We start from the raw sequence: 26,284 nt of genomic DNA, 5'->3' as shown, positions 1-26,284 counted from the left end.
TAAGCTGCAGGCAGGATGATCAAAACCAGGTTGTATGGACATCACCCTCAGAGAAAACTCAGGGCTGGGGGAGGAGCCATGGCAGGAAGGACCGGCCACACAAACACCCCAGAGCTGTGGTGTGGGCGGAATTCTGCCAGGGCTTCCACAGGGGCGGCTGAGGGCTGAGGGATGTGGCCAAGGAACGGTTCTCCAGCCTGAGGAGCCCCACATCAAGGCTGGTCGTGGTGGTCAAGAGACTAAGGGATTCAGGCTGGAATCTCTTTTGAGAAGGTTCCTGGTTCATTAGCCCAGATGTTTACACTCCTTCAGAACACAAACCACGTTTCTTCCATCTCTGGAACATTCCCAGGGTGCCCTGCACACAGTCAAATTGGTCAGAGGAAAGAAGCAGGAGTAGGAAGGGCCCTTGGGCAGGCTGGCAAGTACACAGCAGTGCAAAGAAAAGGTATTTCTGGGGTGAAGGGGTAAAGGAGTCTTGTAGTGCTTCACAAAAAAAAAAAAAAAAAAAAAAAAGATGGCTCTAACTTCTAACATCACCCATGGAACCTTTGTCCAGAAGGGAGCTCTTCTGATCTATATCCAAAGACTCTTCAAATAGGCCCAATGCCTGCCCCCCATGAAGTGGCTGAGACTCACAGTGAACTCAAGGGCCCTTGCCTAACCTGGCATCAGCTTCACTGTAGTACTCTCTGGCCACGATGTCTTCAAACAGCTCCCCGCCAGTCACACTGCAACCAACAGACAGAAAGTGTCAGAGAAGGCAGGTCAGGGGGCCAACCCCAGCAGCCAGCAGCCAGCAGGTTACACCACGGAACAACTTTTAAGGAAATCCCAACTCCACATGCATTCCTTCCAAGAGCTCAGAGAGTGTTCAGTCCTTCAATGACATGGGGCTTCTCCTTGGGGTAACATGGGCCCTCCCTTCCTCCTGCACATGTCTCTGCCTATAACCTGCAGATCAGCTAATACTCAGGCAAAGATGAATATACAGGGATCTAAGAGAAAATTATCAACCTACTCAGAAAGTCATAGCTTTATTTGAGACCAATATGAATACTAAGATACACAGCTGCCCAAGAAGGACAGATCTACTCCTAAAGCTGAAGAATAATGAGATCAAGGACACAGAGACCCAATCCCGAAAATACCAGAGAGGCATTTCCAGGAGGTGAAGAGCTACTTTTGAGATATTAAACCACAACCAAAGTGGAGGAGAGACCAAGTGGAGTCCAGTTTATGACTAATAAAAGCCACCTTTAATTTCCCAGAATTTTTAAGGTCATGTGAAGAGCTCTATTCTGTTTCTCCACTAAAGACAACACACCAAGAAACAAGAGAAAAAGCGTCTGCACGAGGTGTGCTGCTGAACAGAAATGCGAGCGCAATGTCCTCCGGGGTCTCAAGCCCTGGGGAGACCATGAGGGAGCAATGCAGTCCCTTCCGCAACCTGACCATTACCAGAGGAAGGTCAAAATCAAATCCTTTCCCTCGGGTAAAGGAGAGGGGCCTCGGCAGAAGCTGAAGACCTAGTTCAGGTCTTTCTCCAAGCCTTCATGGTGAGCCAGCTGGAGGGAAAGGCCCCCACACCCTCAGAAAGAGGCACTTACAGGTCAAACACGAGGTAGTGAAACCCTTCTTCAGAAATACTGTCATGGAGGCGCACTGCAAGAGAGGAGATGGGGACAGAGATTAACAGAGAGAAACCTCGGAAACCTACTCCTCTCCTTCTCAGCAACCCCACCCCTGCCCCAGCCTGCCAGCCTCCCTGGACGGTCTTCTGACAGCAGTGAGAAGTGGCAACGTGCCCATCACCACCCCACCCCCAAGGCGAGGTGACATGGCCGCAGAGCAGAGAAACCACCAGACCCCGGGTCCAGTGCTCTGGCTGCCACTTCGGACTGCCTCAGACGGAGGCAAGAGAGAGAAGGTTTGTGGCTAAGAAATAAGACAAAACAGAGAAAAGCAGGAACCTTCCCAGAGGGGCTAGTCCCAGAGAAGGAGGTCCTGGGACCTGCTGTGTGACGGTGTAATTCCGGGCAAGAGTGGGGGTGCCTGAGGGAGGCTGACCATGGAGGGACAGAGGATGATAAGACAGGAGGGCCCGAGAGCCCTTCCACAGGAATAGATGGGAAACAGGGAATTAAAGGGCCGGAAAGAAGCTGGAAAGGTAGCGTCCAGCAGGAAGGCGTGGGGAGTGAGGCTAATGGATGGTGAGGGTGGGAGGCAACATGCAGACTCAGGCAATGACAACAATCACTGTTTATTCGGTGCTTCTTACATGCCAGGCCTGGGGTTAGGCTCTCTGCAGACACGACTTATTCTACAAGGATTTACTGAGTGCCTGCTGAGTGTCAGACTCCATGCTAGATGGTGGGATTCAGGAAGGACACAGGGGGTGTCTCTGAAGAGTTTATTTTTCTGGATGACCACCCCGAGAGGAGGATTCCTCCCATTCTACAGATGAGGACAGTGGAGGCTCAGAGACATCCTATCTTACTGAAGGCCAAAGATGCAATAGGTCAAGATGTCAGTCCAGCTCTTTCTGACTCCAAAGATGGGTCTACACCACTGCTCCCTCTAAGAAATGTGGTGAAGCCCACACAGCCAGGCACCAGAGCAATGGAGCCTGGGAGAGAGACTAACCACGAGCGCAGCCGCAGCAGCAGCACGGACGGGTCTGGGAGGCCCCGGCACCCAGCACACTGGGGCAGCTCACCAGCTGCAGGAAAACGCTGGCAAGCAGAATCCCTTCCCACTCCCTGCCTCCAGAGCTCCTGGGCAAAAAACCAACCTAATGTCTTCCGAGGTCTCCTCTTCAAGCTTCTGCCCACAAAGCCACCTCAGGCTTAAATGCCAACCCCTGAGCACCATTCTCATGCAAACACAAGGCGATACTGTGGCAAGGCAGTCCCTGTCCCTTCCCTCACCTGAACTCTCCTGAAGGGGAACCTCTATTTGACCTTCACGCCAGCCCTCGGCATTTTCAGGAGCACCTCACAGAGCACTTTAGGAATGGCCTGACACCAAACCGACCGGCAAAGTTCTCAGATACACAGGAGTCACCATGTCTCTTCCTTGGTGGACCCAGGCTGCCAACCGCCCCACACAACAGGTTCCATTTCTGGTGTCAGACTGTTTCCTCAGGGCTGGGGTGCCTTCCTGCAGCCTCTCCCACCACAGCAAGATCACAAAATACAGGCCCTTGGCCATTCCTGCAGCTCTGTGGTTCTCAACCAACAAAAATGAGGACTTGGGCCTGACAGGGCTGGATGGAGGGCCTAGCAACTGTTGACGTCTCCTACTGCCTATACTGCCTGCTTTATTTAATCTGATCTGGTCACTCTGATCTGGTTGCCCCAAATTCCACCCCCAGCCGTGATTTACCAATGGCATCAAGGGCAAGGGGTACTTCAAAAGCCCTCCTCCTCCAACTGTTTTCTCCGATACTTGGGCGAGCAAGTTCATACTTCTCTAGGCCTCCAGATGACAGAAGGAAGCTACAGTCAAACCCATCCTTTCCTCCCCCCCCCCATCAACCCAGGCATGCTCAAGTGAGCTCCCTCACAGCCTGCCAGCCCCCTCCTCACGTGTGCTTCTCTCGTCTAAGTCGGAGTTGCACACGGGAGTCCTGTTGCAGCTGCTGCTCCCTCGCTTCCAAAAGGACTTTCCATTTAATTAAAAATTTGCTATTAAAAAGCATTAAAGTGTGTAATACAAATAATCCCCTGGAAATCAGCTGTCCCAGAAGCTAAAGACCAGCTTCATTAGGGAGGTGACTAACAGTAGCAGGATGGCAAGCTAACAGTACAGCAGGTACGATGCTAACAGCCACTCCCAGGCGAGTCCTGCCTCCTGGCCCTGCCTCTCCCTGCCCCCGGCCCCCAGGCCTGCCCCCCTCACCCTGCACAGAGGGGCTGATAGTGCTGCAAAAAGTCCAGGTGCCCAGGCCTATGCCAAGGCAGGGAGGCACGGGCATGTGCCCTTCTCCAGGAAGGCCACACAAAGAGCTCAGGTGGGAGGAAGCAGGGCAGGGGAATCAGAAGAGAAGAGCAGCAGCAGAAGGTTAATCCTTCCAGGCCACCCAGCCCAGAGAATGGCTTTGATGTGTGCCCCAGAGCAAGGTACCACTGAGACAAGAAGGGACAGGTGCAAAAGGCCTCATAGCTGAACAAGATACTATCTTTTTTTTTTTTTCCATTTGTAAAGAAAATTAAGAGAACTGAGAACAAGAGAAAAAACTCTACTGTGCCGCTCTAAGTGCCTACCCAGCAGCATCTTGATAATAACAACCCAAGTAATCACTACTATTTAGTTGTTTCTAGGTGCTAGACATTGTGCCAAGTGCTTTACCTACATTATGTTTCTGAGCTCTCACATTACCTCTGTTACCTCCATCTGACAGGAGAGAAGACTGAGGCCCAGAAAAGAACTCATCCCAGGTCATCCCATGTGGCAGAACTGAGACTTGAAGTCAAAACAAACTAACATCAAGATCCTTAACACTGTGGAATTGCCTGCAAGGGAGTCCCTTTCTCTGTCCTCTTGGGCAAAGGAACTCCAACCTGTCCCCACTAGCTCTGGCCGCTCTGATCTGCTCGACAGTGTCCATGAGGTGCCTTTCCAGAAGCAGTCATGGCTACACATGCCACGGACTCGGCTGTGAGGAAGAGAAACCTGGCCCCGCTGCCACGGAGCTTCCGGGTCATTGGGGAAGATGGGCGTGAAACCAGCACTTACACAAAGATGTCGCTACGCCCTACTGCAGTAAGGGCTACAAAGTAGAAGTAAAGGATGCTATGGAGGTGTGGAAAAAAAAAAAAAATCTGACACCCGGTCCATTCCACAGTGATTAGACAGCTTGAAGGCCAAGGAGGGCCAGACCAACTCCTCAGACAGAAAGACCTGGAAAAGGATTAAAAAGCATCTACTGCACTTCAGCAATAAAACTAGCTATTTTTCTTTAAAAACTGTGGAGAGAAAAATGGTCCAAACACCTAAATACCTTAACGTTTCATACCTTCAAGGACTAACAACGCCATAACCCAAATGCTGTGGCTATTTCCGGTTCTAGAAACCACCCAGCAATATGCCACATTTTAACAAGCAAATCTTGGCTCAAAAAGCTCTGAGAAAGTGTCAATGTTAAAAGTGTCTGCAGCAAGAGCACAGCGGAAAGGAGGTCCTGCTTCCCGGGGGGCAGGTGGGGGACCGAGGCTGCCCCCCAGGAGCAGGTGGGCAGGACTGCCTGAGGCACAGATCTAGGAGGGCCTGGTCAGGGTTCATGGTGTTCTTCTTCTTCTTTGCCCCTGCTTTTGCTCCACTTCCTGTTAGCTGAATGGGCTCTAGGTCCGAGGTAAATGGCAGCCTGGCGTAAATGCCCTGTGAACTGAGCTGGGGCTGAGGGTTTAGGGAAGGTCCCTTCTGGGAGCTGCAGTCCTGCTTTTCATCGCCTCTGTTCTTTCCAAGCCGAGGCTTCCTTTGCCCGCTGAACCCTCAAACTCGACGAAGAGGCTAAATATTCTGCTGGAGGTCACAGCTACAGACCAGCCAATCCCACATGCAAACCTGGACAACAGGACAGCAAAGCCACAGACCCTGCTTCCCCACACACGGCCCGCACACCAGCAGGGAGCATGCCCTGGAGACCACACTCCGGAGGCCGCGCAGGTCCTCCCCAGACCTACAGAATCAGAACCAGAGCTTCACACGATCCCTTGGTGATGTCTGAGCACATGAAAGTCTCAGTAGTGCTGCTCTAAATCATCACGCCAGACTGGGATTGAACCTGCTGGGGCAACTCAGCACGAAGGAAGACAGAGTCTATTCATTAGAGGAATTTAAAGCAGGGAGGCAAGCAGATCACAGGTAGAACACGCTCCATTCAGACTGGAGACAGGACGACTGCCGGCTCCTCCTCTCCACTCCACACCTCTGGCCACCCTCCCCAAGTTGTTTGAGGTTCTGCAGCATGCCTCCTAACTGACAAGCTTTGTTTTTTTTTTCCATCAATAAACTATTTTTTTGAGCAGTTTAGGGTTCACAGCAAAACTGAGTAGGAAGTCCAAAAAGCATCCACATACCACTTGCCCCCTCACCCACGCACGGGCTCCCTACCATCGGCACCCCCACCAGACCAGCACGTTTGTTACCATCAATGAACCTACACTACACATCGCTGTCACCCAGACTCGGCAGTTTACGTGAGCGTTCGCTCTTCCAGCAGCTTTTTAACTTCTGGGATAGAATATCGATTAGGGAAGAAAACTGGGGATGCCTGGCTCCTTGCACCAAATATCCTCCTGAGTTCAAGTGCCTCTGAATCTGACTGTAGCCAGAAGGGGACTGTGTGCTCTCTGTTCTCAGCTTCCTCAACTCTGCGCCCCTCTTGGGCTGGTCCACTTGTATCCCTGCAGGATGGAGTTAAAGAGGCTGGCGCCAAAAGGGCCACGGCTCTGAGGGACAGGGCAGCGAAGACAGTGGAAGAATAGTGAATTAGGGCACAGAACGGCCTCCTCTCTGCCACAAGCCAGATCAGGAGCCATAGCAACCTCAGCCTCCCGGATCCAGCGCCCCACCACATCTCCAGGAGCCCCGGTTCCCACCGGAAGCCATAGAGCCTGGCCGGCCAGCTCTCCCAGGACACAGTCCTGACTCCCCCTTCGCTCTCACTGCTCTTGACCCCAGAATAAGGCCTCAGACCGACATCCCTCAGGATCTGGGAGCAGCTGTGAAATGAAGCACAGCTCTAGGCAATCAGATGCTGATGAAGGGAGTGTGCCTGGCCTGGCCTGGCTTGGATCTCTCGGGCCCCCTAACAGGGCAGATGGCTGGGGTAGACAGTCCCCCAACGGCTAGGTCCCTGGGTCCAGTGGGGGGCAGGTGATAAAAAGGAAAGAGGTACCAAACCAAGTGAGGTCTAAAAGGTCAAAAGTATGTATTTAATTTCTAGAAAAGCATAATAAGAAGGGTACAACTGTTTTCACCTAGAATCCCATTTTTGTCCTTCCACTTCTCCACCCTCTTCACCTTACCCCAATCCTTCTCGGGATGCCTCTAGTTACCCATATATTCCTTCTTCCTGTTCTGAAACTTCCAGGTTAGAGGTCACAAGCTCAAAAGCCTCCAGGTAGGCAGTGCAAACGTGAGGTAATGGGGAGTTAGCAAAGGACGGTTGGCCGGCAGACTATGGGGACAGCTGCTGCCCAGCCCGAGCTGATTATGGCTGCACATAGAGGCAGGCTCAGCAGAGCCCCGATGTCTGATTCGCAAGACTGGGAAACAGAATTTTTTTCCCCAAAATGCAAAATCTCATTTTTAAATACTGGCAAATAATAAAATATTTTTAGACCGCTGAGCCGGCCAAACAAAACACACCCAAATTTGCGACTGCTGCTCTAGGTGTTCCTCTCATTGTCTCTCTCCTACCGAAGGTGACACGTTGGTCCCCATCGTGCTGTTTGCAGGTGAGCGTCTGACTTCGGAGCTCACCCAGGGAGCTCCAGTAGTTCTCAGCCCGGGGCCCGTCAGCTGAGCGGTGTTAGCTCAGTGGGACACACCGCACCAGCAGAGCTGAGCCCTGGCTATGCCAGTCTGCTTCGGGTGTAATCCAAGCTGCTACCTGTGATCTGTAAAGCCCTGCATGGTTGGCATTCTGGTACCTCAGAGCTGCTCCTCTCCCCTTGGCCTGGAGTACGACCTCAGCTCTCCCACGTAAGAGCTCATGTTAAGCTTCCCAGCCTGAGGTCTGGGAGACCAGAGGCTGGGCAGCTCCGGAGGAAGCATCGAGCTTCAGCAAGTCACCTCCCAGCCCTGGCCTCCAGCAGAGCAGAGCAGGCGGCCTCCGGGGCACTGTGGGAGCCCCGATATTGAGGCCATGCCTGAGGAGCAAGGAACACGTGTTGTTCTTTGTGATGAGTCAGGGCTTTCAGGGAGAAACCTAGGAGATGCTCCCTGCCCTGCCTCAAGTCAAGACCGGGGTTTCTGCTCAGACACTGCAGCCAGCCCAGTTTCTGTCCCCACTGCAAGAAGCACCAAATCAGGGCCAACGCTTTTGGCAAAGACTATTTCAGCTGAACAATGTAAAACTGAGCCGGAGTGGGTTGTGGCAGGCAAACTCCTCGGGCTTTAGAACAACCAACAATGTGCTCTTGTCCCCCAAGTCAGGGTGGGAGCAGGGAGAAATCCTCTTAATTTTTCCTCCTTCCCCATGAGAGTGGCTCCTGCCATCCCTTCTCCAGAGAAGCCAGGCGGGTGGGCAGCTTGCTTTCCTGGCTCTGGGGAATACAAACGGGAGCACCATGGAAACCCCCAGAGTGTGCATGACACCGTAGCAGGAACAAAACTCTTTCAAGTCCAGAAACAAAATCCGGACCCTTTTCTGATGGCTGTGGAAGGCCCCTGGTGAGAGACGCTGGCAGGCTACTAGCCCGGAGCCTCACACGCTGTGGACCCTGGACCTCAGCCCAAAGACGGAAGGAGAAGGGGAAGAAAGGGAGTCTGAAACCTGTTCCAGCACCTCCCATCCTGAATGGCACTGGAGGGATGGAGACCCTCAGGTGTCTAGAGCAGAAGGCTCCAGAATTCCGAGCCAGGCACAACTGCTATCCCACTTGGACAAAAAAAAGTTATAGCAGGCAAAGGTCCAGGGTCAGAACTGGTTTCAGACACCAGAGCAGTGGATCTCTGTTCTCCCTACCTTCTACCAGATGCCCAAGAAATACCCCAAGCGAAAGTGCTTACCAATGTTTGGATGTTTCAAAAGTCGGCATATTCGGGCCTCACGTTCTAGTTTCTGGTGATCTAAAAGCAGAAGAGAGAAGACAAAAACCCATCAGCCATCTGTTCTATTTGTGGCCACCTGGCTATTCACAGTCCTTCAATTATTAGGCACCAACTATGCATTTTTTACTAATTTGCCAAATGAATGGAGCAAGTCACGGCAATGCCAGAGACAGGTATTAGGACTTTTTTCAAATGAGGAAATGCCCTAGGAAAGTCCCTCAAGTTAGTGAGAGGCAGAATCACAACTTGAATCCAGGTCTTCCACTGTAACTCCGGTACCCTTTTCACTACAGCAGGGATTTCACTGGGCCAGGGCGTCCAGAATCTCTTTCTTGATAGAGGTGCTACTAATAACCAAATTTTACTGAGCACCCACTACATGACCAAGCACTGTGCTAGGAATTGTGCAAATATCCTCTGATTTGGTCTTCAGAGTATCCCTGAAACATAATGATGCTGACAACCAAGATAATGATGAGGATGATAATGATTTGACAAAATGATAAGCAGAGCTAACATTTCTCGAGAGCTTACTTCTATACCAGGGACAAACATCTTTTAATTTATTCTCGTAACCACTCTACGAGGTTGGTGCTATTATGATGCCCACTTTACAGTCATCCTGCTTCTCCCCAGGATCCTGCTGTCCACAGCCTGCTGTGAGCGCTCACCTCTTGGCACTCAGGCACTGGGGTTACTCTGTTCTGGTGAAAGGACCAGAATCCAGGAGTCCCCCAGTGCAAACAAGCTGCCTTGGTCAATTCCTTCCACAGGAAGCAGAAAGAGAGGACGCTACTACTCAAAGCAGCGCAGCCTAACAGCCCTTCCCCTTCTACCTGCTGGAATCCTGCCAAACAGTCCCCTCCTTCACAAAGTCTTCCCTGTTCCTGCCGGCAGGTGTGACCTCTCCTCTCTCTGAGCATCCCCCCATCCTCCACCGCATGTCTTTGAATTGTCACATCATACAGTATGTCCAGTATCTTTTGGTCACAAGCTCTTCAAAGGCTGGGACCTTTCTGAGTGCTGCTTCCTAGAGGTCTTGCCACAACAAGGGCTTTGTATTGGTCTATCAATAACACCAATCGTACTAACAAGTGTTGTTTACTGAGGATTCACTACACGCCAGGCAGAAGCATGGGTGATCTTACTTGATCATCCTCACTGAGACCCTGTGAAGTCAAGGATCTGATGAACACCATTACACGGCAAATGAGGAAACTGAGGCTTAAGAAGTTGAAGTAACCCACCCAAGGTCCCAGGCAGTGGATGCAGGCAGTCTGAGCCTGGAGCCCTTTCTCCATCACTGTGCTAGGATGACGGGACAGAGTGAGAGCAACTGGTAATGACTCTGGGTTTTGGGAGGCATTTCCCCGGGTCTAGGCAAGTGCCTTCACATCCACACCTGCCAGGCCCTTCCAGCCTCCCGTGGTAGGGGTTCTTTCCACCCTACCTCCAGCTCAACAGCAAAGAGCCTCTGCAGAGCTCCCCATGACCCCCATAACCATCCTACCAGGTAGGTGCCATGATGGTCACCATTTCACAGATAAGAAAACTGAAGCCCACAGAAGTTAAATAACTCGCTTGAGGTCCTACAGCGGCAAACAGCACGAACTGGGATTCAAACCCCGGCCTGGCAAAATAATGGAGTCTGAGATAATGCAGGGATTACAGACCAAAAGGAATTCATACTTGTTGTTTCACCAATCACCCCCAGTTTTGTCCTAAACTTTCCCTCTAGCAACAGCTCTGCTTTGTGGAAGAAGGAGGTGGGGACAGGCAGAGATTAGTTCCTGCTGCCCAGCTAATCCGTCCCAGCTGCCCAAAGATCTGGGTCAGGCCCTCCTTTCCATCCTCAGGTTTGGCATTATGACCAGCCAGGATGCAGCCAGAGAACCACAGGTAGACCCCACATTCCCAGACCACTTGGGATCCATCGTTCCTGGGGATCTTCAGACTCTGGGATTGCGGAAGTAGGGCTAACCCTGCCCAGTGGCAGAGGTTTTGCTTCTTCCAGATCTGGCTGAGAAGATGTCAAGGTTACCCACCTTCCTCCCAGCTCCTGGACCCGGGATGGAAGTACCAACCTAGGGAGCCCCAAAGCTTCCACCCTCTGACCGCTCACCTCGCTGCCCTCTGACCCAAAACTCTTGGATTTAGCTGCCCAGGCAGGTGCAGGAGAACAGTATCTTGCAATGCGGAGGTGGCTGCTGAGGGGAAGGCCTGGAAGATTAATGTTTATCTCCTCCCTTAAGTCTCTTACTGGCTAATGGTTGCAGGCCCACAAGAGCAACAGCACTAAAAATAAGGGTGCTCTGGCTTCACCAGTGACTCAGAGCCGGGAGAGGAGACACAGGCTCATACTTCGAGCTCCTCGAAGGAGCTGCCCAGTGCCCAGAGGGTCCTTGGCAGGCACTTATTTCAACCCTGTCTCCAAGGAGCCGAGTCCCCGTGTCTTCTCTGAATCCCAGGCTGCTCCTGGTCTTGGTGCCGGTCCTTAGCATGTACTCCATCCATGAACACACAGTTTTGGAGTCAGACAGCCCCAGGGTGAGTCTGAGCCTGTCTATGACAGGTGAGTTATTAAATCCATCTGATCCTCCTTCATTCTTTCAAAAAACACTGTTCTAAATGCTATGGCTAGAGCACTGAACAAAACAAGACAAAAATCCTTGCCTTCATGGAGGTGGTATTCCAGCGGGGCTGGGTGGGTGGAGGGACAGACGAGAAGAAGGGGATGGGACATGAAATGTTGTGGCAAGTGCAATGTGGGAAAATAAAGCAGGGAAGAGGAATGGCACACATTTAAATAGGACGGTCATGGAAAGCTTCAGCAAGGAAATGACGTTTGATTGGGACCTGAAGGAGGTGACAAAAAGAGCCAGGCACGTATCTTGGGAAAGAGTTTCCTCGCTTTGAAAACGGAGGCGGTGTTCTCTGCAGATTAAATGCGGTAATTGGGTAAATGCTCAGTGCAGTGCCTGGCACCCAGGGAGAATCTGAGCCGTGGCTATTGCCAGAGACACACAGCGAGTCGGACCGAGCCTCCCGCAGCCTGGGCGGCCAGACTCCCGAGCACACCAGCAGAGCCTTCTGCCTTGGCTCGCTGCAGCCATCCCGAGTGGGGAGATATTCCTGCCTGTTTTGGTTGGGGCCCACCTTGGGGAAAGGTTAGCAAGTGGGGCTTCTCGAGAGAGGACAGCTTAGAAGTGCCACTGCCTGCGGGATCCCTCCTCTTCCTCAGCCTCATGCTTGGTGGCTGTGGCATCCTGTCTTCCAGAAGCTCTGGTCAACGGGCCATGTGGTTTCTGCCTACCAACCTCTCCTTGCGTCCTTATACTGCGCCCCAGGCTCCCTGCTGTTGTCTCCAGCCCCTTTCCCCCACAAACCTCCTGTCCTGGAGTCCCCTCCAGGACTGGGGCATCTGGGGAAAAAAGCAGAGGGCTCCACCCCAGCAGCAGAGTGGTATTTCAGGAACAAATATGGTTTGTAGAGTATCCTTCCCAATGGCAAGGGCTGTCCCAGCTAAAGCACAGCATCACGGCCCCAAAAAGGGTGAAGCCACTGAACTGAGTCAGTCCACAGTGGCCACGCCAGGGCTTGTCTGGGCATCCTGAGGGGATAACACACCAGCTGGTGCTTTTGTCCCAAAGATGGCATTCTCCCTCAAGACACCCCTCTTTCCACAGACCCCAGAGCTCGTACTTCCTAGGCCTTCCAAGGCTGATCCTCTTCCCACCCACCTTTCAGCTGGGCTATTCCCCGCCCCCTCACGTGGCCCAGCCCCCCTTTCCTGTTTGACAAGAGCCACTTCCCGCTTTTGCACAGGGCCACTTCCTGCCCGCCTGTGTGCTACTGCCATGGAGAGACCCACCCCTGACGACCTTCAGCCCAGCTCCAACCACATCTCTCTGCAAGGTTTTCCCCCTCAATAGCAGAGGTAGCAACAGGAGCAGAAAGCAGAAGTGGCCGTTATCAGGGACCTGCTCAGGCCTTCCCCAACAGCCCACCCAGCGTAGAGCCAGGCCCAAGAAACAAGCATCCCTAGAGGCCTTGCCTCTCTTGCCTTTGGCCGCAGCACTTTGAGCCTTGGTCCAGGCCAAGTACCCATCACAGGAAGAGTGGCAAGGAATGACCACGTAGTCGGTACCAAGGGAGGCAGAAGAGGAAGCAGTGAGGAGATGGCATGTGGCAAAGGGGAGACAGGGTTCTAGAACCACCTCTCCCCTAAATTCAAACCAGAAGCCTACTCCAGATGTACTTGCCTTCCCCTCAACAGGACAGGGCACCAGGGAAGGCTGGCCATTGATCTCCATGGCCCTGCAGGGACATGACTGCTTCAGTGACATTTCTCTAAAACCACAAATGCCAGCACTAGCTTCACCTAAGAGCCTCCTGCCACCTAAACACAGCACCCTCTGTGGGGAAAGAACACGCAGCCCTATGCCAGCTATGAGGATCCTCCCCAAGTTCCAATCCCAATGACACCTTGACTTTTCAAACGGTATTTCAAGGGTCTGTGCCTGCGATCCTGATGAATGATGAGAAGATTCCTACAGCTTCCTACGGCCCAATTTCAGATGCTCCACGTGGAGCGTCTCCTGTTGCTGCCCTCCTGAGTGCCCTCCTCCTCCTTCCCAAGTGGCAGAGGCCTCCGTCTGGCCCCCGGGGCCTCACTCTCAGGAGAAGGAACAAGGGCACCACAGGGATTTGGTGTTGTAGTCCACATTTCCAGCTGCTTATAAACAGCCCCTGGCCTTGGGCACGGACCAGTGGGAATCAATGGGATGGCCACCATCCCATTGACCTCATCCTGACACTACGATGCCACATCCCTTCCTCTTTGAGTCTCACTCCAAAGGTGCAAAGAGTCTCCAATTAAGAGCAAAGTCCACCCACCATGTCCGCGCTGGGGTCACGGCTTGGAATTCCTTCACACTCACATACCCGGGACCAGCCGCGTGCTGTGAGGCCAGTGGGATGGGGCCCAAAACGAGCTCGCGTGAACCCCCAAGGCTCTGTCTCTGAAGCTGGCATCCTCCCTTTCTCCTCAGTCCTCACTCAAGCAGCTCTCACCAGGTGACACAGAGACCCACGCCCCACTGTGGCCTCTGTCTCTTAAGAGAAGCTTTAACTAAGAAGGGAGAGGAGAGAGGCACTAGAAGTGCCCCACAGTGAAAGTCTTCCAAACCAGCCTGGATGGAAAAAATCCCTGTGGGGTCACTTGCAAGCTCCAAGAAGGCAGCATTCTGCCTCTGGACACTCTGGATTCTCTCCGGGCCAGAACAGGGTCAGCAGCTTGGTTCTCCATGCCCACGGCAGGGATCTGGGTGCCTGCAGCCTTTGCCCACTGTTTTGGTGACATTTCCTTCATGGTAACCAGCCCCAAGTAAAACATCCCAGGAAGCAGCCCCTAAAAATAGCTCCTCCCAGGGCAGCAGCAAGCGGGGGGAGGGGAAAGAGGGAGGAGAAAAGAGGGGAGCAGATGGGAAGCTGCTGCTGCTGTTGCTGATAGGACCCAGGAAGTAGAGATGGTGCTGGGGGGTAGGGGGAGTGGCTGGAAATATCCCCACCACAGAGGGGTCTATACCCAGAGAGGTGGGTACAGATGAGAACGGGGCCTCAGCCAGCAAAAGAGAGGGATTTGCTCCACCAGGCTTTAGCACTCTGGGCCTAGCTGGAGGTGTGGGGATGAGAGAGCAGCATGTATCACAGGAACAAAATGCCCAGAATCTGTGTTTTCAAGGGAGGAGCCACGGGGTAGGTGAAGACCATACTGCTGGAGGATGCCGGGGTCTGAGCACTGGCAAAATCACTGGCATACCTACAGCTCAAAGTAAACAGACGAATCTTTTGTGCCTTGGTTTCTCCACTGGCCCTGGGGCAGATCCTTCTGGCCACAGGCAGATGACAAAAAGCCTCTGCCGAGAGGCACTCAAGAGGTGCAAAGTGCCCATCTCTTCCTGTCATCACCCTTTTGGCACCCATGGGATCAGGGCCCTGTTGGCCTGCCAAGGCTGTCCACAGAGCAAGCACAGAGCTAGGGGCAGGAGCCTGTCCTACCCACTCCGCCCCTTCCTTGTCTCCAGCCTCAGCAGAGAATGGGGTCAGCCACTCACCTCTAGAGTTTCAGCAGAGCCTCGAAGCTTAGAGCACAGCTTCTGACAAGAGACCAGGGCAGCCAGGAGAGAGCAAGGATGGGGCCACCTTCCAACCGCCATCCCCACTCCATGAGGCCAGTACCCAAAGTCGCTCTGGGAAGGTGGATGGAATGGCAGGGTGACAGGCCAGGGTTGTACGAACTAAGTCACATCGCTCACAGTGTGACTGAATGACAAGACCAACCCAGCAGAAGCCTTTGGCACAGAGAAGGGGCCTTCGGGCTGCTTTCTCATCCTCTTAGGGGGATAAGTCAGTGGAAGCTCAGTCATTTATATACAGGATGCCCATTTCTCCGTCAACAGAAACTGACTGGCCTGTTATCCTCGGGAGGAAAGCACAGTTTTGCATACAGCCTCCTTAAATGCTTCCTCAAGTAGCAGAGTCCCAGCGTTCCAGCGCCGCACAGATTGCTCTTCCCTCCCGCCCAACCCCGCCCCCCCAGCCCTGCACTGCTGCTTCACCCTCCCCTCTCGGCCTCCCCTCGCTTCACCCAGATCCTTAACAGGAAAGTCTCACTTGGAGATATCACAGGGGACACAAATGTCATGGGGGCTACTCAGGCCAGCACTAAGGGGGTGGGGACTTATAGCTGGCACCACCCAGGGGGATCTGATTTCAGTCCCCAGGGCCAGCTGGACCCAGAAAGGGACAGCCTTTGCCCTTCTGGTGGCCAACATGCCACAGCCTTAGCCACTTAGCCTGCTACAGCCTTGGACACAGGCTGACACCCCAGTCTGGGGGCTCAGAAGAAGGCCCCTAATCTCCGAAAAACCCATGGGCACAGATGGGCACATACTGGCAGAGATGCCACCTGGAGAAGGCTGGGCCAAGGTTTGTCTGGAAAATCTCAGAGAACATGACAAGAGCGACTGGTGGTGCGTTTGCTGATTTCAGATGGCATTTCCTAAAGCGTGGCCGGGGGACCCCGTGTATGAATTTCACTAGGGCCCTTGTTTAAAGTGTAGATTCTGGGGTCCAACCTCAGGCCCCTGTGGATAGAACCCAGGAATCTGTATTTTTTAACCAGTACTCAGGTGATCCTTATGCACACTAAAATTGAAAATCGCTGCTGAGAGGAAGTCCCAACATTGCCCTATAAGGTCATTACTGACAGGGAGGAAAGAATCATAAGCTACACTGTGTTCCTACGTCTCCCACCCGCCATATATGCCCCAAGCACAGGTCTTTAACCTCATGTGTCCTATCCAACAGCCATGTCAGGCCTATGCCAGGTTCCATGGATCAGAAAGGGGGAACCCAAGCCAGCACCAGGGTATAAGGGTTCCTAAAACTCAGCTCTGAGTTTCATGAGAGCCAAAGCCAAGAAGTAACCATGACTAGTTACACAGTCCTCTGAATCCATTCATTCGACATGTATAGGCTAGGTATGTGTCAGGTACTTGGCTGGGCACTGCCCACACCAAGGTAAAGAAACAGATATGGTCCCAACCCTTTACCTCCCCGGTCCTCAGGAAGAGGAAAGCTTTTGCTTACATTTAGCCTCTACAGAAACTTCTTCACATGGCGTATACAGATTAAATAAATAAACACAGCAAGTGCTATAACAGATTTCAAAATACTGTTTCTGGTAGCACCTCTTAGTAAGGCCATGTATCCACAGTAGTAACAGCAACTGGACTCCAGATAAATGGTCCAAATACAGAGGTTCCTTATGATGCTAACTGTTCCAAAGATAAACCCTAAGCTACGGAAGAAGAAAGGACCATTTGCCCTTCAACTATAGCAATATGGGGAAACGCTTTGGATGTAAGCAAGAGAGCAGGATATAAAATGTTATGCTCCACGAGGTGAAAATCTATATGCATATGAATAAAGATAAGAAGGGAATCTGAAGATTTAAAAATAAAAAAAGACATAAGGGCTCAGGCTCCTTGGGGGGATGCTCTTAAATCTTAAAATAACGACTTATCATTGCCATCACCTGGCCCACTAGCTCCTGCATCCAAGCCTATTTTAAATGCCTCCTTCAGCCTAGTGGAGAGCTAAGCTTGGAACCGCGGGCTCCCTTAAGAGGCCCAGCTCCACACCTATCACTGTTCCAAGCAGAGGGAGTGACGTTATATGACTTTCAGTGACTTTACATAGACAGGCCTGCAGACAGAAATGGTGCTCGATGCCCAGCCACACGAACTCCCTACCTTGTAACACAGCTACAAACGTGGGCCTCTGAGGCCACATCGACAAGAAACAACGGAGCCAAAGAAGGATTCCCACCCAGATCCAAACTCCCCGGTAAGACCTGGTGATGTCTCCCCATGTCTCCTGAGCACTTTGCCGAGGATGCCAAGGAGAAGCAGCTTGATACTCTTTTCTTTCCTTTTGATTCGCAGCACAGAAAATCACAAACAAAGAAAAAAGGCAGAAAGACTCAGCAAACAGAGCAAGCCCCTTCAGACCCCCAAGGATGACTGGTGGGACCACCACGTTCCCAGACACAGAAATCTAACACCTGCGGAGCCCTAGACAGACAGACAACGAAGAGTGAAACCCAGCCCCAGCTGCTGCACCTTTATAAAATATACAGCGTAAACTGAGAGGCTGCAGGGAAGCCATGGGCCTTCACTCCCTAACCCCGTGGGCAGCCTAGTGGGCATCCTGGCCCAGCTCTCCAGGAGCTCACATCCCCTGGGCCCACACCTACGGCACAGCCCCCGGCTTGGTCCCTCCATCTCCAAGACAACACCCTCCCACTCTCCCACCTCCAAACCGTACTGGCACTGACAGATTCCTGACCCGACTTGTCGGCATCTGTGCCCGTCGGCCAGGACCAGGCCTCTGTCCCTAGGTTAACCTGGTACACAAGCCACACGACAGAGCCCCAGTTTTGGCATAAGCATCTTGAGAGAGGGGGAGTTGATGTCTGAAGCATATGATCTTATACAAGAATCCTTTCCTTGAGGGACCAAAAAAAAAAAAAAAATCAAAGAGAAATCAAACCTCATCCAGTTTGGGCAGGGAAAGAAAGCTGTCAGTTGGAAAAGACAAGACAAGGTTGAAAGGAGGTGAGGAAGGGAATAGGACATGATGACACAGGTCAGGGAAGTTCAGGTGGGTAGGGAAGGAGGACAGAATGAGGGCCGAGGGCAGGCAGTTCCACAAAGTCACCACGACAGTGAGCCTCACAATCCAGAGCGCGGCTCCCGGTGTTTCTCCCTCCCTCACCCCTGGGTCAGGGGACACTGGTGAAATGAGGAACACGAAGCACTGTGTCATTAACTGGAGACACCAGACACCAGCCCCACTTCTGCTGCACCAGGGCTCGGCTGTGTGGGCACAGGGAGGCGTCCACTCTTGAGCCGCCGTCCCCGCCTGCGCCCTACACCCTTGGCCACAGGATGTCTGCCAAGGAGCCCAGCCCACTGTGTCATCCCCCTACCCCAGGAGAGGAGGGCATCTGACTGCCCACACATCTCTATGGCAACCGTTGCCTCCGACTCAAGGTACTCAGAGAGAAAGCAAACAAACAAATAAGTCAACTTTATAGCCAGTGTAGAGGAACAGCGAGAGACGGAGGCTGGGAGGGGGACGGCAAGACAAGCCCTGTTCATGGGGAATGAAGAGAAGCCCTCTCAGCCAGGAGGCAGACGCAACCTTGCTAAACAGGTCGCAGAACAACTGGACACATGACAGGAGCCCACTGTCATCTCCGAGGAATTTAATAGCTTCTCTGATGCTTAGGGACGTCAACTACATCTCTTATCCCGGAGTCGCCTGGGTCACTATAAGCCACAGCCCTCACTTTCCCCAGGGCATCGGTCCTGGTTCCTAATATATGTATGGCATCCTGTTGTCCCATACTAACTCCTTTCTCTGGGTCTAAAAACCTTTGTCCCCTGCTGCACCCCGCAGCCCTCAATGACAACCCGTCCACATACCTCTGTACTCCCCAGACCTGTTCACACACACACTGCTGGGTCTATACCTATCAGATGAGGCGAGTCTGGCAAGCACCCAATAGAAGGTTCAAGGAGTGTAGGTTCGAGGTGTGAAAGACAGGGCCTCACCCTCCTGGCCTCAGGTACTTGGGAGGATCTCCCAAATCAGCTCCAACGCCTGGGCCTTCACAATCCTTGGACCTGGAGGCAATGCTGCTCCCACCCCAGCCAGGCCACTGAGATTTCCAGACCATGAAGCATCACCCTCCACCCAGGACAGGCTGCATCTGTTGTTGCACCACCAACTTTGTAATTTGATCAAAAAAGCAATCAAGTTCATCTGGCAGGATTTGTTCCCGAGAAGCCCTCGCCAGTAGCAGCCTCCCCTGATGTTTACAGATTGCCTTCCCTTGGGAGTCTGTTCTGCCGCCTGGTGGGCAGGGGGAGGCTGGATTTGTCAGAGCTGTTCACTTACTGCATTTCCATCCTAAGTCACCCCTGGGGCACAGGGAAAAGGACAGGCCTGGAGGGGCTGCCCAATGCCCCCAACACAGAGACTCCAAATTAAGAGCTCTCCATTCCATGCTACCACCATTTCCCATATCTCCGCCTCCCTTAAAAACCAAACTCCCTGGAGCCTTCAGGTACCATTCCTCCCTGTCGCTACCTACTTGTCTTACATCTTTTTCATTCATTTCTACCTGAGCACTTCTGGTTACCCATGTCACTCCGTGTCTGGTTTCCAAGTCAACCAACCCTGAAATTCCACTTCTTCTGCAGGTGCTAAAATACACAACTCCCAATTCCTGGAGCATCTTCAGAAGCTACAGCCCTTGGAGGCAGCCTACGGAGACCAAGATGGGGGAACACTCACCCCGGGCAGACAACTTCTTGGTATTGATGATTTTTGCTGCATACTCTTGCGTGGAGGTTTTCTTCACACACCTGCGGACCACAGAGAAAGCACCCCTGGAGGGAGAAGGGGGAAAGAACTGGGACACGGAGCAGAGCAGAGTGACACAGACACACTTCAGGTCTGAGAACAGCGATGCTCCCACCACCAGCCCCTTAGTCAAAATCATACACACCAGCGTTGTGACCATCACCCTCTAATGTGGGGCAGAAGGATGTGGCCGCTGCATGACACTGAACGGATGTGGGTGGAGGACCACCCCATCCCACCCCCATGTCTAGTTGCTGGACAAAGCAACAGCCCCAACCTCAGGCTTGTACATCAGGAGCTGGTGGGCAATGTTTAAAACACACACCTGCTGCATCTCAGGGACAGCCCTGCAGTCCCGGCCAAGAGAACCAGAAGGGACAGAGACCCTGCTCTTCTCTCAGAAGCAATAGTTGAGGGTAGGGGAAGGAGAGATTAGGAAGAGGGTATGATTCCAAGAGGGAAATCTCCCTCAATCACGGTGGTAGGTGAGGAAAGTGAGGCTCAAACCCCCCCACCTCCCAGGACCGGCTTCATCCCACTGCATCCCTGGCTGAACTGACAGCAGGGAAACAGAGGATCCAGTTGTGGGTCTCAGACATCAATAGCTCCCCTACCCCATGATTTTCCCCACTACTTTCCCCCCAAATGGGAGCTCGCACTCTCTAGCTCTGGAAATGTCTAGGGGGGCGGGCAGGGCGGGGGCTGCAGTGGCCGGGCTCGGCGCCGCGGGTGGGGGTGGGGGGGGCCGGGGCTGCTGCGGCGGCCAGCTCAGTGCAGAGGGGAGGGGGATGCTGCGGCTGCGGCGCGCGGCTCCCGGGACCACTGCAGGGATAGGGGGAGGGGACAAGGGGGTGCTGCAGCACTGCCCAGCAGCGGGGCTGGGATCCTGGAAGCATCACTAGCGGGGGGCGGGGCCGGACACCCAACATCCCCCCACACTCGGGCACCGCAGCGGGGCTGGAGCTGCAGGGCCGGGGAAGGTCTAGAGTGCCAGGCGCATGGGACATGGGACAGGGTGCTGAGTGAGCTCCCGAGCAGGGTGAGGAGGGGGCGCGGCGAGCAGGCGGGGCCAGAATGGGGGGCGCCTGAAGGGTGAGGGAGGGGCGGGGCTGGAGGGCGCCCAGGAGCGGTCCGGGGGCTGCAGTCCCCGCGGCAGCGCGGTGTGCAGCAGCCCGGGCAGCTGCTGCAGGGCGCGGAGGGGGCTGCGGGGCAGGGAGCTTGGGGCGAGGGGGCCCCGGAGGCGGCGGGCGGGAAAGGCTGGGGGTGGGGCGGGCTGAGGGGGCGCTGCAGCGGCCGGTGCAGGGCCGGGGGGCGGGGCGAGGAGCCGCATAGCGCCCGGGCGGCGGGGACAGGGTAGGGGGCCGCGGCGGGCGGCGGGCGGCGGGCGGGCCGTACTTGCCGAGCTCCTCGAAGAGCTGATAGTCGTCGGTGAAGCGGGTGCAGGTGGCTGTGGTGGCCATGCTGGCGGGCGGGCGGACGCGGCGGTGCAGCCCGCGCCGACGTCGGTGCACAGTCACCGCCGCCCGGCCGAGGGAGCAAGAGGAGGAGACGGGGCTGAGCCCGGCAGCACCGCGAGACTTTACCGGGGAGAGCGAGGGAGGGAGGGACACCCCCGCGCCCGCCCGCCTGCCCCGCCCCCAGCCCCGCCGGCCCCCCGCCCGGCCCCTGGACCGCCCTCGGGGAGGGGCCTCCTGCCGCCGGCTCCGCCCCGCCCCGGGAGCCGCCCGGGCTGGGCCGCGCGCGTATGGGAACGGGGAGGGAGGGGGGTGGTCCCAGCCCCGGGCCACCCGAAGGGAGCTGAAAGCCTCACGACCTGTGGGGTTTGTCCCAGGGCAGACCCTGCAAAGGGCTAGGGATGTGCGTGCCATGTGTGTGTATTGGGAGTGTGTAGGGGTCTGGACCACCGAGTTTTCCAGCAGTCTTTAGACCCCAGCGCGGCTCACAGGATGTGGCGAGAGGGCCAAGGTCAAAAAGTCCGCTGTCAGACTGCACACGCGGGAGGCGCCCCCAGCCTGTGCAGAGCCAGCTCCCTCAACAGCCTTCCCTCTGGAAGCGGACAGTCTAGACTTGTGTAAGCATCAGGGCCATTATTAGATAAAACCCTTCAGGCACGGTTTGTTCAGGGCGACCAGGCCAGGGCCAACGATGCAGGTGGAGCTCTGCCTTCCCGCACTCCAACCTTGGCGATGAGAGAATGTTCTCTCTCAGGCCAGTAACCAAAGGGATGAGGTGGGAACGATTAGAAAGGTTTTGTGCCGTTGTGGTCTAGAAGAACAAGTGGAAGGAAAGAGGGAAAAAAAATCCCCATTTTCTTGTAGGGCACCCTGTATTTTTATTTTATAGCACTCATCACATTTTGTAATGATATATTTAATTTACTGCTATGAGAATTAGTAGAGCTAGAATGTGGTTGTCTGAAGAGTGAATTCTGATGTCAGACTGCCTGCTTGGATTTCTGGGCAACTCATTGACCCAGCTGTGTGATGTTGGGCAAGTCACTTAACCTTTCTGTGCTTCAATACTTTATCTGAAAACTGAGGAGAAGAAGAATAATATCTACCTCACAGTGTTGTGAGTATTAAATGCGCTAAATCACATTAAAGCACTTTGAATAGCTCCTGGCACCTAATTGGAACAGAGGTAGCTATTATTATTTGTTTAATATTTGCCTTCCCACTAAATTGTAGGCTCCAACAGGGCAGGGCCTCTGCCTCCTCTGTTGCCCATTGTATACGTAGCCCCAGTCCCTCAGTAAACATTTGTGGAATGAAGGGACTATTTGGGGCCATGGCAGGGGAAGTTACCATCCCTTCCTCTGTTGCCACTGTCAGAGGACAGTAGGACTGAGGCACATAACTGTCTCTGTGGAGGAGAAACAAGCTGGGCAGGTTCCCAACCCTCCCTGCCCAGGCAGCTGTACCCCAAGTCAGGGGCCAGTCCCAACTGGGCAGGATGGAGTTGGGCCAACTGCTGCGGCTCAGTCTTGATTACAGCAGGACGCCCACTGGGAGTCAGGCCTCCATTGTCAGCAGGCTGGCTCACCGAGAAGGCAGCTGAGAGGCCTCCCAGCCTCCCAGGCTGCTTCCCTGGGGGAGGTGGGGGCTGTGGGTGGAGCAAAGCTCCCAAAGAAGTCTCCCCTCCTTTCCTCACCCAACAGCCCTGGGAGCTGGGGAAAACCAGACTGCCCAGTGGGGGCGATTAAGGGAATAGGAGAGGAAAAACTTTAACAGATTGCCTGGGTGGAGGGCAGAGAGGGCCAGAGGAAAGGGCTGAGGAGACAGAACACCACGCTCCACCCGTCCCCAGGGCAACAGGAAGTGAGGCGCTGGGGAGTAAGGCCACTTCCTATCTCAAAGCACTGGGGTGAGAGCCGAGTTCCAAGTCCCAGCTCGGGTCAAGGCAATGAGATTATGTGTCGGGATGACAGTGAGTCCTGAGTTTCTGTCATCCACCTTAAAGGCAGCAGTGATGGCTAGTCTGCACTCCAGAAATAGGGGCTGCGTATTAATCATCAGTGTGCCCTTCCTGAGCCCTCAGGACAACTTGGTTCCTGACCTCCTGGTGCTGAAACTTTATATTCATTAATGTAAGGTGCAGTGAGAAGATGGAGGGAGATCAGAACAAACTAGAGCTGCAGTGCCGTCCCTTAGGCTATCCCAGGGAGAAACGTGAAGTCAGGACTACAACTCCCAGGTGCCCACTGGGAGAGGGGTATCTTCCCCACCGAGGGTGAGCCTTCGATGCTGCATTTTAGAAGGTAACTGTATAAGCATTTTGCATTGAGTCTGTGGGTACAAGGAAGAGTGATGAGAAAAATAGTGGGGGGAAGCCTTGGGGAGGACCCACACTGCCATGTACGTGGACCTGACTGTCTTTCAATGTTTACCCACTGCCTACTATGTGCTGGGCACTGCCTCTCATTTTCTCAAAGGTCCAAATAAAGTGGAAAATTAGACTTCACGATTAAAACAAAGCTCACATCAATCTCTCCTTTTTTCTTTCTATGTCTACCTCACTTCTCCCTCTCTCACTACTTCTGTCAACTGGTCAGACTCTGACGTGGCCAGAGTGGCCATTTGGAGCCTATAGACATCTTTGTGTGCGCGCACACAAATACACACCCTGGTACACACCCTCCTGATCTCCATTGCTGTAGCACCCACACAACCTCCAGCTACCCCACAGCAATTAGAGGGAAGATACATACAAATAATGAGTTCACCAGCTCCCTGCACATCAGTATCTATGGCAACCTCATGGGGTCCTGGAGCTGCGCTGTTCCGGTTGCAGCCAGTCCCCTGGGCAGCACCAGCACTCAGTGCCCACAGCATGGGGAACAGGGGATTACGCAAGAAATCGATGCCCCAGTAATCACCAGAGGTGCTCCACTGGGTGGGGCCCTTTGTCATTCTTCCAACCTTTCTCTTCCAAGTCTCCAAAAATTACACCATGGGACTTGCCCCCTGAATGCCAGAAGCTTCCCTCCCTAATTTTGGAATGCAATTTTTTAAAAAAGATTTTGTTCATTTATTTGAGAGACAGATTATGAGGGGGGAGAGGTTGAGGGAGAAGCAGACTCCCAGCTGAGCAGGGGGCCAGACATGGGACTCGATCCTAGGACTCTGGGATCATGACCTGAGCCGAAGGCAGATGCGTAACCAACTGAACCACCCAGGCACTATGGAATGCAATTTTAGATTGTAAAGGTACTTATTCTTCAGACCTAAGGAAAATAGGGCAATTGAAAGTGAGGTGTTTAAGTGCAAGGGGAACGATGCTCCTGGAAACAAAGAACAGTTAACCTGCTTCTTGAGGGATGTTGTAAAACACATTTGAAGACAATTTAGTCTTGTGCCTGTGAGGGGTTTTCAATCCATGTTCCAAAGAAACCTACTGGTTATATGGTTTTGCCTCAGCAGCCGCTCAACATATATATTGGGGTTCTGCATAAGATTTTCTTGAAGAAGAATTCTTGGCTAAAAATAGTCCCTGAAATAAATTTGAAAATCACTGGACCAGTGGTTTCTGAAGTCCCTTCCAACTCTAAGATTCTATGGCTAGTTTTGGAGAATTAGGGGTGATGATGTCATTAGCCTCTCCCCCAAGGACTCTGAGAAAATTTTTAGTAGTAAGGTATTTGACACTAGTGACAAGATATGATAATGGGGATAAGAAAGAGTGAGAAAGAGATGCCTGGGAGGCTCATTCAGTTAAGCATCTGCCTTTGGCTCAGGTCATGATCTCAGGGTCCTGGGATCCAGCCCCTTGTTGGGCTCTCTGCTCAGCCAGGAGTCTGCTTCTCCCTCTCCTTATGCCCGTCCCCCTCGCTCTGCTCGTGCTCTCTCTTTCTCTCTCCCAAATAAATAAACAAAATCTTTAAAAAAAAGAGAAAGATAAATGAAAACACTTAAAATTTTTTTTGAAGTTTTATTTATTTAAGTAATTGCTACACCTGTTGTAAAGCTCGGATTCATGACCCCGAGATCAAGAGTTGCATGGTCTTCTAACTGAGCCAGGAAGACACCCCGACAAATGAAAACATTTAAATAAACGATTCCTAAACGAGGGGGGTCTAGTGAGAGATGCTCCTCTCTCCATGGAAAACACGTGAAATCACAACCATGTACGGAACAGTTGATATGCCCCATTCTCAGTAAGTAAATACTCCCAACAACCATTGTCCTTAGCAGGAGTGTTTTCCATCCCTGCTACGTCTAAGAGCTGAAAAAAGGATAGGAACCTCAGATTTAACCAGTAACTACGGTATTTCTTAAAAGAGGAGCTGAGGAATTTGAAGTGGGGGGCTGAGGTCTAAAAGATTGGGCATAGGGGATGAGCTTTTGGGGTGAGAGGCTAAGGACATTCAGGCTGTGGGCGGAAAACTTTGGTGTGAAGAACTGAAGTGCTTGGAACAGGGTCTGAGGTGTTGGGGATGAGATGAGTTCAGAATTTCAGGTGAGTTGTGGGAGTATATATTGTGAGGAGCTGTGGTATTTGGAGGGAGGTGCTGAGGGACCAGCCAGTAGAAACACTCTTCCATTTTCCAGCTAGAGGGCTGGTTCCAAAGAGCAGCCTGATTTCCCTCTTCCCACCCCCGACTCCAGGTCAGGGCTCTCTCTGCCTCTCCTCCTCTCCACCATTCCCCTAGAGACTGTGCACTCCTTGAAGACAGAGGGTACCTGATCTTTCTCCTTGCATCCTTAACAGGTAGAGCAAAGCCTGGCATATAGTAGGTGCTCAATAATTATTTGTAGAATGAATGGAGTACTGGGGCCATGAGACTGAGATATTTAGGATGAAGAGGGAGCACCTGAAGAGAAGTGACAAAACTCATGAGAGAAAGAAGGGAGATAATGGGGTAAGGGGCCAGCTGCCTGCACTAGCGGGGACGGTCAGAGCAGAAAGAGTGGCATGTGGAGCCCCCTGGTGGGCAGACCTGAGGCTCACAAGGGAGGCTCACAAGGGAGGGGCTGAGAGCGGGAGGAATGTGAATGAGAAAGAG

At 53.2% G+C, this 26,284-nt stretch overlaps 1 protein-coding gene across 18 annotated transcripts in view; it reads right to left on the bottom strand.

Annotated features, from left to right (window-relative positions):
- Positions 1-21,349, bottom strand: part of CAMK2G (calcium/calmodulin dependent protein kinase II gamma) — a 53,786-nt gene extending 32,437 nt beyond the window's left edge. For 8 of the 18 annotated variants that reach the window (XR_013967951.1, XR_013967952.1, XM_080823451.1 and 5 more), the window contains exons 1-5: positions 21,178-21,305; positions 19,714-19,808; positions 8,743-8,802; positions 1,611-1,665; positions 666-731 (exon numbers count right to left, since the gene is read on the bottom strand). Coding sequence is in view for 16 of the 18 variants with exons in the window: in XM_080823451.1 (XP_080679577.1) it covers positions 666-731; positions 1,611-1,665; positions 8,743-8,802; positions 19,714-19,808; positions 21,178-21,242 (341 nt within the window). In the remaining 2 variants the exon portion in view is untranslated. Of the gene's footprint in view, positions 1-665; positions 732-1,610; positions 1,666-8,742; positions 8,803-19,713; positions 19,809-21,177 lie in introns of all 18 variants that reach the window. The other 10 variants (XM_080823459.1, XM_080823463.1, XM_080823464.1 and 7 more) reach the window with 8 other exon arrangements.
- Positions 21,350-26,284: the final 4,935 nt, after the last annotated feature.

The sequence above is a fragment of the Martes martes genome (assembly GCF_963455335.1).
Source record: "Martes martes genome assembly, chromosome: 14".
Lineage (NCBI taxonomy): Eukaryota > Metazoa > Chordata > Mammalia > Carnivora > Mustelidae > Martes > Martes martes.
The sequence above is the reverse complement of the archived record's forward strand: the minus strand, read 5'-3'. Positions and strand labels throughout refer to the sequence as shown.